Below are 13,959 nucleotides of genomic sequence, written 5' to 3'. Positions count from 1 at the left end.
AATACGTTATATATTATTTATAGAGATTATTCTCTAATTTTATATATTTGACCTACAAAAAAAATTAGTTGTTGTAAAACTCTTAATATTTTTATGTTAATTATATTTAAATAAAATATTTTAATTATTTTAATTTTAATCAATATCCGATTCTTTATCTAAAAATTATCCGTATCCGTTTAGTTAGGATATGGTTTTAAATTTTGTTATCCGTCCAATATCCGTATCCGAACTAAAAATACGGATCCGGATATGGGTTGAACACTATCCAATCTGTATCCGATCCGTTTTCACCCTAGATAGTAGGGAAGCAATTTCTTTTAGTCATTTCATCAAATAGAAGAAGGGTGTCACTAAGATTTGAATTGTAACAGTATAGAAATAAAGGAAGCAGCTGAATTCAAAGAGAAAATGTAATCGAACTCGAGAAAAAAACAAACACGTAGCTGAAAGAAATAGGTACATCGATAGAGATTACTAATATAAGAGTCACATGTCACCATTGTACAACCAAAGGAGAGACGAAGCATTCCCACCCACCTCTTCCCTAGTCGCCGTCGGTGATGGCTGACTAACACGTTGAGGTTAGCGTGGATTACAAAAGTTGCACAGTTAAATGATCATAAAGTGGCCAGGAAAATTCTTTACTATTAACCAAGAGTACAAAGGTGGATCTTAATTTCTCATCGCAGATGTATCAATTTTTATCAGCCCACTATTTAATTGGTGGGGCCGTTCACAGCTGCCCTTATTGAAATGACGAATGACTCTAGCCGCATGCCTACATGATGTAACTATTTATCTGCTTGAAAGCTCTTTTTTATCAACAAAAAAAAAAAGGATAAAATTAATAAAATCTAAAATCCGTGGTGTTTTTAAGAAATTTATACGAGAAATCAAAAAAGACGGCGGCTGGCACCAGCATGACGTGTAGACATGTCATTCTACAGTCCGAAGTACGTAATCAACGATTCGGAAGCGTTGGATCTTCCTTAGCTTTATGCATCTGGGAACAGCCGGTCAAAATCCATACGTGGATCCACGTCATTCCTCGATTAAGATGTCTACGTCGTTACGTGACTCTTATCATGGTTGAAACGAAATCTCTACCGTCCGAATCAAATCAGGCGTAGGGCGCCAGCAAATCAACTATTAGACTTAGAACGTACGGACTTGATCGCCCTTTGACCTTTATTATTATTACTATTATTATTATTAACAAAAGCATGCCATCTTAATATAAACCACTGGATGACAATCGTAATATTTACTATTATTAGACGTCGATTTGGTCTTCCTTGTGCTTTTCTGAATGGAACTTTGGAACGTACTTTATTAATGGATTCGGTTGGGCCGGTAGTTCCAACCAATCAGATGTCTTTCATAGTAATTTAATCGTCATGGTTATAAAGATTAAATCCGATCAACATCTTTCTTGTCCCTTTAATTTCTCAACGTTCCATTAACAATTTACCATCGTAAGGATGATTCCTGCCACCTTTCTCTCCTTTTAATATTTCCTAATCACACCATCCCAGTTTAAACAAATTAAATACATCGATTGGGATTTAAGTATGGGATTCCGAGTGAAAGAGAGGAATATGGATGTGAAGTTGGGTACATGTTCCTTTAATTACTTTTCGTTTACACGATCATTTCGTCAAAACTGTGGCATTTACTACAAGGAAATTAGAGAGTTGATTTCGATAAATTGGTGTTTGCGTGGACATCGCAGTCAAAATCTTTGGGTATTAAGGAATTCAAAAGGCGTATGGAGTTGGACTCGTTAAAGGTGTGTGGATAGTGAGCACATAGTTTTTCGTAACTACTATCTGTTTTGATTACTCGACTGAGAAAAACGTGGATAGCCGTTTAAGGGGGTGGTAGTTGTGAGTAGTTGGCATTATAAATGTGATAGTTTTTTCTTTTCTCACCATGAAGGCCATCCTTATATTGTTTTTCTAACCCCCAGACTTGGAGAATCTTAGACTATGCACGACACCCATTCCAATAATTCTTTTGTTCAACGCCTACTAACCTGAATATTACTTCTGAAGCTTCCTTGTATTTAGTTTTTTATTCAAAGAACTTACAGACTATTAATTTATTAAACTTCAAAACAAACGGTTATAGTTTAATACTCGAGAAGAAAGGGAGAGGCTGGATGGTGACCTTGAATACAATACAAACCATATAAACAATAATATCAAGAAGATAATAATATAAATAAGTATTTGAGTAAAATTAAGAGCGAATGAGATTGAGTGACGTCCCTAGAAACAAACTCCGGTCATTTTAGCCATAGCATTGCAAAGACTTTGATGGAAGAACTTATTCCAAAGAGAGTCGACGTCATTTGGCTCTATCGAGATCATATAAGAGCTACGGACCTGCAAGTCTGCAACACATATACTAAACTTATAAAAAATAAAACAAAGAGAGATAGGAGGAAAATAATCTATGATCTACGGTGAAGCCAAGAGCAAACAAAAACAAGACAAACTCTCCTAAACTGACTAAAAACTAAACCACCAAGAGAATCAAGAAAAGAGCAAGGCACTACAAACTGGTTTTGCTATACATCAGTTTACCATGAAAAATTATATGTGAAGTTTTGCTAACCAGTTGTGATAGATACTTCCAGCACAACTGATGTTAGAAAGTGTTTAGATACAGTTTCAATTGATTATTTCCAAAACATCTAATATTAGAATGCCTCGGTCGAACGCATGGGCACCATTGCAGTTTTAATGAGACCGAATTGTACAATTTAAAGGTGATTCCTTTTATCGAATTAAACCTGTACTCCTGTATGATTAAACCTACTGACATGGAATAATTCGATATCATCTATCATCTGCTGGTCTCAGTAGTTGAAACATTTGATTTTTCGTGATGCTCCTCTTCTATGCAGATAGCATAATATGTCTATGGTCCTCTTACATTATGATCAGGTTGTCACAATAGTACAGACAAAGAGCCAGTGAGGGTTTTCGTGCATTTTATCTTTTCTTTACATGGAAATGAAAGGCTCTAGAATGATAAATGAAGAAAGTGAGTGTTAAAAATTGGCTCAAATTCAGTTTTCAGCAAAAATTCAGCATGTATCAGTATTTCTGTGCTGTGCGTTCGAACGCGCCCTGAGCGCGTTCGAATGCGGGCTTAGACAGAGAGCAGTCTGTGAAGCAGGCGTTCGAACGGCCTCAGCCGCGTTCGAACGCGAGCCAACCCGAGAGCAGACTTTCTGCAGGCGTTCGAACGGCCCCAGCCGCGTTCGAACGCGGACCAACCCAAGAGCAGCTGTTTCTGTAGGCGTTCGAACGGCCCCCTCCCGCGTTCGAACGCCCCTTGAGTTTTGCTGTATTAACATTGGGTGCGTTCGAACGCGCCCCGAGGGCGTTTGAACGCGACTCTGAAAATCTCCAAATCTGAACCTGACTATAAATATTAAAGTGGGTTTTTTAGGGTTGATAGTTGGAAGAACATTAATGAGGGTTGAGCCACCATTGTATTGAGAGTGATTAGAGTTGTTAAACTCTTTGTAAGTGAGGGATTTGCATAGTAAAGAAGATTACTCCGCCCGTGGACGTAGGCACATCACCGAACCACGTAAATCTTGTCTCTCTCTCTCTCTATTGTCTCCATTGTTGTCTTTGTTGGTGCTTGCATATATTAGGGTGTTAATCCGTGATTAGAACTTGCTTATGACTTTTTCCTAACACCATTAACATCCTTATTGGAGTTTTTCAAGCTTTGCATTGTGTTCTCTTTCACTATTCCCATTTGAGATATTTGGGGGTGAAGGTCTTGCTTCCGCTTCCTTCACCCATTTGGTAGATTTGCACAACAAATTGGTATCAGAGCTATTGGTTTCAAACCTAGGCTATTGAACTTGGGAATAGTGAGGATTTAAAGAAATTTTAGCAAAATGGGGAAATCATCCAAATCGGGCAAACTTATCTCAAATGCAAAGTTTGAAGTTGAGAAGTTTGATGGCACCAACAACTTTGGAATGTGGCAATGTGAAGTTATGGATGTGTTGTTCCAACAAGAATTAGACATCACTTTGGAGGAGAAGCCCGAAGATATCTCCGAAAAGGATTGGGAGAAAATGAACCGGTAAGCTTGTAGTTCCATTCGGCTTTGTCTAGCAAAGGACCAAAAGTATTTTCTGATGAGGGAGAATTCGGCAAAAGGCTTGTGGAAGAAACTGGAGGACAAATACATGACCAAGAGCATTGAGAACCGGCTCTATTTGAAGAAGAAGTTTTTCAGATTTCAATACAAGATGGGAACGCCGATGGCGGAGCATTTGAATGCTTTCAACAAGTTACTTGCGGACTTGCAAAACTTGGATGTTGAAATTTCGGATGAGGACAAGGCATTGGTGTTGTTGAATTCCTTGCCGGACACTTATGACCACCTCACTACTACCCTACTGTATGGAAAGAACTCAATCCATTATGAAGATGTTGCAAATGCATTGATTAACAATGAGTACCGAAAATTGGACAAGCAAGCTACTCATGAGTCATCTTCAGATGTATTGATGGTGAGGGGTAGATCTGAAAATAGAAAATTTGGGAAGAGAGACAAATCCTTCTCAAAGTCAAGGGGTGCATCCTCAGATAGGAAGTCAATTGCCAAAGACCAATGTTCCTATTGCCGCAATAAAGGGCATTGGAAGAAGGATTGTCCTGTTTTGAAGAACAAGAACAAGAAACCCCAAAAGGCAAATGTGACACATTCAGATGATGAGGACTCGGAAAGCGCCTTGGTAGGCTCGGCTCTTGCATGTAGCACGGATGAATGGATCTTGGACTCCGGTTGCACATACCATATGTGTCCAAACAGGAGTTGGTTCTCTACTTTTGAGAAGATCTCCGGTGGAGTTATGTTTATGGGCAATGATAGCCATTGTAGAGCTGAAGGCATTGGCACTATTCGTCTGAAGCTCCAAGATGGGTCCGTCAAAAAGCTAACGGAAGTTCGGTACATACCGGATTTGAAGAGGAACCTCATCTCTCTTGGGGTTTTGGAATCAAGGGGCTTCATTGTTACTTTAAAGGGTGGAGCATTGAATGTGACTTTGGGAGCACTGGTGGGGATGAAGGGCATAAGAAGAAGCAATTTGTACTTCTTACAAGGCTCTACGAATTTGAGAAGAGTAGCGGCCGCCTCAAGTAACACTGTTGGTGAGGCTGACTCTTCTAGACTATGGCACATGAGGTTGGGGCACCCAGGACAGAAAGCTTTGCAAAGTCTATCAAGTCATGGTTTGCTAAAGGGTGTAAAGAGCCTCAAGTTGGAATTTTGCAAACACTGTGTTTTGGGCAAACAAACTAAAGTTAAATTTGCTACTGCGGTACACCGGAACAAGGGGATCTTGGATTACATTCACAGAGATGTTTGGGGGCCTACCCGAAAGGCCTCATTGGGCGGAAAATACTGGTTTGTCACCTTTGTTGATGACTATTCTAGAAGGTCTTGGGTGTACACCATGCACCATAAGAACCAAGTGCTTGAAATTTTTTCAGAATTGGAAGAAGATGATCGAGAATCAGACTGGCAAGAAGATCAAGAAGCTCAGATCAGATAACGATGGAGAGTACACTTCAGATCCGTTCATGAGGTTATGCAAAGAAGAAGGGATTGAAAGACATTTCACCGTTAGAGAGACACCTCAGCAAAATGGCATGGCAGAGCGTCGAAACCGGACCTTATTGGAGAAGGTTCGGTGTATGTTGTCCAATGCTGGATTGGGCAAGGAGTTTTGGGCTGAGGCAGTCAACTATGCATGTGATCTCATCAACCGGCTACCTTCATCTGCAAACAATGGAAAGAGCCCATTGGAGGTATGGTTTGGCAAACCCGTTTCAGATTATAATTCCTTACATATTTTTGGTTGTCCTGCATACTATCATGTCAGGGAAAGCAAGTTGGATCCTAGAGCCAAGAAGGGCATCTTCTTGGGCTTTAGCACTGGAGTGAAAGGATTTTGGGTTTAGAGGCCAGAATTGAGGAAATTGGTAATCAGCAGGGATATTACATTTGATGAATCATCCATGTTGAAGCAAAGTCAAGCATCAGATAGCTCAGTTGATGACAGTGCTGAAGATGTTCAACGGTAGGTGAAGTTTGAGGCAGATTCAAGTCCACCACAAGACACACCTTCAGAAGGGGCAAATGAAGAGGAAGATTCTAATTTGCAAGAGGATGACAGTGTGGAGCCAGAAACTGATGATCAAGACTCCATAGCAGTTAGAAGGCCAAGAAGAGAAATCAGAAAATCGGCACGCTATTCTGATATGTTGGCCTATGCTCTTCCGGTGATTGATGAAGACTTTCCCGCTTCCTTCAAAGAAGCTATGAAAAACACCGAAAGAGCAAATTGGAAAATGGCGATAGATGATGAAATAAAGGCCCTTGAGAAAAATAAAATTTGGGATTTGGTGGAGCTCCCTAAGAGGAAGAAGGCTATTGGGTGCAAATGGATATATGCCAAGAAGGATGATCCTCAATCAAAAGGCAGAGTTAGATTCAAGGCTAGATTGGTGGCAAAAGGGTATGCTCAAAAGGAGGGGATTGACTATAATGAAGTGTTTTCTCCGGTGGTGAAACACTCCTCTATTCGAATTTTGCTAGCCTTGGTAGCTCAGTTTGATCTTGAGCTAGCCCAGATGGATGTGAAGACCGCTTTATTGCATGGTGATTTGGAGGAGGACATCTATATGACACAGTCGGAAGGGTTCAAAATCAGTGGAAAAGAAGACTTGGTTTGCAAATTGAAGAAATCCTTGTATGGCTTGAAGCAGTCTCCTAAGCAGTGGTATAAACAGTTTGATCAGTTTATACGGAGGCACAAGTACAAGCGAAGCCACTATGATCATTGCGTGTACTTTAGGAAGCTTCAAGATGGATCATTTATCTATTTTCTCTTATATGTTGATGATATGTTGATAGCATCTAAGAGCAAGGTGGAGATTGATAAATTGAAGCTCCAATTGAATAAGGAGTTTGAAATGAAGGATCTAGAAGAAGCAAGAAAAATACTTGGCATGGAGATTAGGAGAGACAGAAAAATGGGGACAGTATGCTTAACTCAGGAGCAGTATTTGAAGAAGGTATTGCAGCGGTTTGGAGTTGATAGCAAAACAAAATCAGTGAGTACACCGTTGGCACCTCATTTTAGGCTCAGTGCAGCTATGTCACCAGTTTCAGATGCCGAGAGAGAGTCTATGTCCAAGGTACTATATGCAAGTGCAGTTGGAAGCTTAATGTATGCTATGGTGTGCACTAGGCCAGATATTTCACAAGCTATTAGCATTGTTAGTAGATATATGCATGCTCTAGGAAAAGGGCATTGGTAGGCTGTGAAATGGATTCTGAGATATATTCATGGTACAGTGGGTGTTGGACTAAAATTTGTAAAAGATGATAGACTTGGTCTACAGCTTACTGGATATGTGGATTCGGACTATGCATGTGATTTGGATAAGCGTAGATCCACTACGGGATATGTTTTCACACTTGCTAGAGGGCCGGTGAGTTGGAGGTCTACCTTACAGTCGACTGTTGCTTTATCTACCACAGAGGCTGAGTATATGGCAGTGACAGAGGCAGTAAAGGAGGCTATTTTGTTGCTTGGTCTGACAGATGACTTGGGTGTATATCAGGAGAAGGTGGAGGTACATTGTGATAGCCAAAGTGCAATTTGTATGGCTAAGAATCAAGTTCATCACACAAGGACAAATCATATTGATGTCCGTTTCCACTTTGTGAGAGAAATTTTGGAAGAAAAGGATATTTCACTTTGCAAGATTGGAACTGCTGATAATCCGGCTGATATATTGACAAAAGTAGTGACCAAATCAAATTCCAACATTGTTTGGATTTGATTAATGTCACTCACTATTGACCAAGTTTGGTTTGGCGTCGTAGGACGCAAATTTGCAGGCGGAGCACCTTTTGGATGATTAAGTCACTTTGGAATGGTGAAGAGTGATTTGCTAAAGTTTTGAGTTCTTCGCCAAGGTGGAGAGTTGTTAAAAATTGGCTCAAATTCAGTTTTCAGCAAAAATTCAGCATTTATCAGCATTTCTGTGCCGCGCGTTCGAACGCATCCTGAGGGCGTTCGAACGCGAGCTCAGATAGAGAGCAGTCTGTGAAGCAGGCGTTCGAACAGCCCCAGCCGCGTTCGAACGCGAGCCAACCCGAGAGCAGACTTTCTGCAGGCGTTCGAACGGCCCCAGCCGCGTTCGAACGCGGACCAACCCGAGAGCAGCTGTTTCTGTAGGCGTTCGAAAGGTCCCCTCCCGCGTTCGAACGCCCCTTGAGTTTTGCTGTATTAACATTGGATGCGTTCGAACGCGCCCCGAGGGCGTTCGAACACGACTCTGAAAATCCCCAAATCTGAACCTGACTATAAATATTAAAGTGGGTTTTTTAGGGTTGGTAGTTGGAAGAACATTAATGAGGGTTGAGCCACCATTGTATTGAGAGTGATTAGAGTTGTTAAACTCTTTGTAAGTGAGGGATTTGCATAGTAAAGAAGATTGCTCCGCCCGTGGACGTAGGCACATCGTCAAACCACGTAAATCTTATCTCTCTCTCTCTATTGTCTCCATTGTTGTCTTTGTTGGTGCTTGCATATATTAGGGTGTTAATCCGTGCTTAGAACTTGCTTAGGGCTTTTTCCTAACACCATTAATATCCTTATTGGAGTTTTTCAAGCTTTGCATTGTGTTCTTTTTCACTATTCTCATTTGAGATATTTGAGGGTGAAGATTTTGCTTCCGCTTCCTTCACCCATTTGGTAGATTTGCACAACAAGCTAGCTCTTCCTGGATCAGAAAGAGTCCATGAGAGATCATAAGTTTCTATGAATGCATGCTTCTTTTTAACTCGAGAATCATCAAGTGGACAACCAGAAATTTGAGTATTATACAGGTGCTCCTGAAAGTATGATGTGAAGACTCCAGGTGACAATAAGAGGAATTGGAGTATTATTCTGGACCCATTATCAAAGAGTAGGAAAAATCCTCAGAGATTTAACAAATGATAGGCCTAAGTGATATTTCTACTATCTTGATCTTTTGAATTGCTAGTATAACATTTCTTCATTGTTTTTGAATTTGCTTTAACATTCTCAATATATATGCTGATCTTTAACTGAGCTTTCACTAAGCTTCCTGCATAGCCTCCTTGATAAAACTTATTTGCTACTATTTTACAGATCATAGAATTGCTTATGACTGTTGTAAGGTAGCTGGAAATATAAAGGAGTATATTAAAATTTTAAAATTTTATATAAATCGCTGACCTAATTAAAAATTTATATAGTAAGTTTAATTTTTCTTTTGTACCTTACTCTTATCTCCAGAAATTACTAGATATCTTTCCATATGTGAGTGTACATTTGTGAGAGTTGTCATGCCTAGGTGGACAAACAACACCCTTAAGTCTGCCCCTTAATTATTTTTTTTTCAAATGTCTAATTCATTTTAAAATTTACATACAATATATAAGTAATATATAAATTTCTCTCTCATGCTCGGTAAATTTTTTTATATAAGTTATAGGTCTTGTATTTAAGTTTAAAATATATTAGATATATATATATATAAAAAATCTAGGCATGTTAGTTTGGTCAAAAACTCTAAAAGGAACATGATATATCTTGTGTTGGATAAGATTCCGGTGGTGTGACTCTGCGTCTCCTCGCTACTGTTCTTAAAAAGATTAGAGCTGATTGATGTTATTTGCTACTAGTAGATCTCTTTTTTCATAATGAAACAATCTAGTGATACATATTGACTGTTTATTTATTACTTCCAGTTGATCCTCAATGATGATCCATCATCTGCATCGCCATTGTTTTTGTTGGTTGGCAACAAATTAAGCACATTAATGCCATCTAGCTAACAAATATACTCGTCTTCCCATGAATATTTTTTAAATATTTCTGCCATCCTGAGTCATTCATTGAAGCTTCTCAACGTCAGACGAGGTTTTGATCTTGGAAGCTGTGGGTAAAGGTCCCACAATGTCTCACAGTTATTTTTTGTGGCCTTAATCCATGACTAGGGGTGTCAAAAATAAACAAGTAGCTCAGGCTGCCTCCTCCTACTCTTCGGCTCAAATATAGTTAGCCAAATCTTATTAGCACAAGCCCAAAATTATGTGTATATATATATATATATATATAGTTTTGATTTATTAGATAATCTCATTTAGTCAGCGTAAATTATAAATATTTTTCGTATACAATCCTCAAGTTTTTTATTTGCTACGTAGAACTCCTGAATTGAAAATTATATTCACAGAAATGACTCAACTAAGAAAATAAAACACAGCTGCATTGATTCTTTGAACTAATAATTTTATTAGATAAGAGATTTATATGGTAAAAAATAATTTGGAAAGTGCATGTAATTTTTATTATTAGTTTAGAAAGCTAAGTGTAACTACCTCTTAGTTTATATTATATATAAGTTATAAGTGTTAGACGTTTAATCTAAATGGGCTCGACTACTGATCATAAATTGTAATTTTTAGATCTTTGATGTAATAACTCACTTTTTTTATCATCACCTCCCTCACTGACACGGCGACACGGCTCGTTTATATTCAAGCTCTCGAGTTACATCAGTTTAGAGTCCGGAATCCATTAAGCTAAGCTTATGCCACAAGGCACAAGTATCAAGAGAGTAATAATAACCACCCAGCCTCAGGCAGTACACATAAAATAAACAACATTATTGGAAAACGTCAAACTGCATTTCAACACAGAGGGTCAAGTGGACGAAGACCTGGACGACAAAATTCACAAGGAACAGTTTCAAGCACAATACGACACGATGGTATCTGGTCACGGCCCATAGCCCATGATTCCAAAGGAAAAGCATATAAAAGTAACAAAACGTAGAGAAAGCCACATGACACACACACACACACAATAAAATCCCCAACACCCAAGGAGGACCAAATAGAAAAGAAAAGAAAAAGATAGAATAACTGACATAGACGGCCAGTTCCTCACTTCACATCAACACAAGCAAACACAAAAGCACACTTAATTGGGTGTTTTCCTTAACCCCACCATTGATGGACTGCAACACCCTCGTCCCTGAGCTTTCCATAGAGAGCCAAGCACTCCCAGTAAGCTCTTCTGCTCCTCTTCCCCTTCTGCCACTGGTTCCTGCACTCAAAGAATAGCTCGTCAACCAGCCCAATGGCTTTGTTTTCCACCATCTCTTCCACCACCTCGGCCTCGGCCTTCATCACCACGAACTCTTCATCTTTGACGTTCTTCCTTAGCCAATCCGAGATCCCATGAGCCGCCGCCTTCCTCCCTTTCTCCACCGCATCCAACCTTATGATCTCGAACTCAGAGTTCTTTCTTGGGTAGTTCCTCTCGAACCACTTCTCGCTTCGCGCCTTCCCGGGCGAACCCACATCCACAAACACCCGTCTTGGGTAGTCCCTTAATGAATCCTTTATGAGGTCTGGGAGGAATCTAGTCCTCCTATTGATCTTTCGATGCTTCGTGATCTCTAATGGCGGTTCCAGTAACACGTCCTCTAATCCATTCAAAGCTTCCTTCTTCTCTTCCGGGATAGTTAGCAGCCGTCTCCGGGCACTACTAGCCATGGAATTCGCGGTCTTCTTGATGGCAACAATGGTGGAGCCAAATCGCCGGACATAACCCATCTTATAATTAGGCGGCAAGTAGAAGGAGTAGGATGGATCCGAGCTGAGTCGAGCAACCGCGACGCCGCCAAGCTTGAGAACTCGATCGACGAACACGAACGAGGCGTGGCCGAAGCCATCCGCGGAGAGGACGAAATCGACGGATCGGTCCGGAAGCATCAGATCCCGGTCCGGCGAGACAGACACCATCTTGTGCTGCTTCAAGATGGGGAGCCGCGAGCTGGCGTCGCCGAGGAACACGGCGCGGCTGCCGGGGATGAGTAATCCCTTGCGCTGCAGATCGTGGAGGAGCATCGGGAGGTAGAAGGGCTCGTTAATCCACTGCGAGGATCTGACGGCCGCTGCCGGATGCACCGCCGCGGCGGTGCAGGAGAAGGAGAGGATCGCCGGCCGGAGCCAGGGCAAGGAAAGGAGCGCCACCGCAACGAGCACCGAGCGGGCCACGACGAGAAGGACTAGGGTTCCGGGGAAGCGGATCACGATACTGTCATCGCCGCCTTCGGCGGCGCTGCCGCGGCCGCCGACGTGGACCCTCGTCGTCGTCTTCGAAGAGCTTTTCATGCTAGATTTGCTCATTTTGTTTTCCCTTCTTCGCGCCTAAACTGACAAAAAGGAACAGACGAAACTGATCGGAGAAGAAACTAAGGGAGGAGAGAGAGGTGAGACTAGCGGGTGCAAAAGCGAGCGGCGGTGTGGTTGCCACCCACGAGGGCCACACGGGTGCTTAGCGATCCGCGCCAGAGGAGCATCAGCTGCTTCGCTCGTTCGGCTTCCATGGCGGGTGACCGGATCTCGCTCAGTTCGTCGGCGGAGATGACTTGATCTTTACCAGATCATGTCTCGGTCTCCACCGCCGACAAGCGGTGGGATTGGGAGGAAGGAGGTGTGTTTTGGGAACAAACTAAAAGAAGAAGAAAGCGAGTGGAACGGGGGAAACAAGGGGTTGGATGGGAAGTATATATTGGGGAAGGTGGGGGGGGATAATGGGAAGCATTAGTTTTAATTTTTTGAGGGTATTGTAGGCAACCCTGTGGGTAAAATTAAATTTTGCGTACTAATTAACGGTTTAGCGGTAAACGAGTTCTACCACACATGCTAGGCTGTCAATATTTCTTGTAAACAGAGAGTTTTGACTGCAACAATTAACCGCGGTGCGGTGTGCCTGTGGCCGCGGTTTTCTACAGTGGGTTGGGGGCCCGGTAGAGTTGGGCCTATTACACATTACAACTTGATTAAGAAGTGCCCATTTAGCATTGATGGCCACAATTCCAATGCAAGTTGGAGATTGTAGATTAATTTGGATTTGCATCAGATTAGCAATGTTGTATTAAAGACGTTTCTCGGATCTGGAGACAGGTGGGGTAGATTGCTGGACAAGGAAGTGATAATAAGATGGCATGCAATTGGGTTCCTACCCAATGACCAGTTTGGCAAGGAGGTATTTTTCGAAATAAATTCCTATTGGGATATCAGTTCATCACATTCTTCTTTATCTCAACTTTCAACTGGATAAAAAAGTAAAAATAAATAAAGGGTCGTGTTATCTCCTTTTGACAAATAAGTATCATATTTCTTATATTTATATAAATTTTTATCTAATACATGTATTAAATTAATCATTCTAGTACCAGTCCCATAACTTTGTTCTTTTTCTCTTCCATTATTCCGAAATCAGACGAGCAATCACTGAACAAAGGGCTCGTCATAGCTTGTCAAATTCCGGTGGCATTTAGTGATTTGGGGTCAGGGAAGTTTGCTGGGATCCGAGGACAGGGCGATCATGTCACTGCGAGTAGCCCCATGTGCGTTGGGGCCTCATCGGTATCAATATCAATGCATGTGCAAGCTTTTCACATGCAGCTGACATCGACGCATCACTCTGACAGCAGATCTTATCGATGCGACCTAATTACTTAGTTTTGGTTCTTAGTGCGCGAATAACAACGTACTTTATTATTATTATTATTATTATTATTATTATTATTATTATTATTATTATTATTATTATTATTATTATTATTATTTGCCTATAAAGTTTCTATTGTGTTGAGATATATATATATATATATATATAGCCCATGTCTTTAGGGAGAGACATGGCAAAAGAATTTGGGCCAAACCCATCGTAAGCTTTGTGGCAAAATTTAGCCCGCAATCTGTAACGAGCTGCTTATTAGGTTTATGTAATTAGTAATGTTTTTTAAAATATATCAAACTATTAAAGTGTGTAAAAATGTCTAGAATCCT

General features: G+C 40.9%; 1 protein-coding gene across 1 annotated transcript; it reads right to left on the bottom strand.

Moving 5' to 3' along the window:
* Positions 1-11,091: 11,091 nt before the first annotated feature.
* Positions 11,092-12,288, bottom strand: LOC140777022 (uncharacterized). Its single transcript, XM_073120924.1, has one exon. The coding sequence runs from the start codon at positions 12,286-12,288 to the stop codon at positions 11,092-11,094; it is 1,197 nt and encodes a 398-aa protein (XP_072977025.1).
* Positions 12,289-13,959: the final 1,671 nt, after the last annotated feature.

Source organism: Typha angustifolia, chromosome 15 (genome assembly GCF_048772165.1).
Source record: "Typha angustifolia cultivar Huaian chromosome 15, ASM4877216v1, whole genome shotgun sequence".
NCBI lineage: Eukaryota > Viridiplantae > Streptophyta > Magnoliopsida > Poales > Typhaceae > Typha > Typha angustifolia.
This window is presented reverse-complemented; position numbering and strand designations above follow the sequence as displayed.

What these genes read in the sequence shown, in the direction of transcription:
- LOC140777022 (XM_073120924.1), bottom strand. Translation starts at nt 12,288, where the DNA reads ATGAGCAAATCTAGCATGAAAAGCTCTTCGAAGACGACGACGAGGGTC.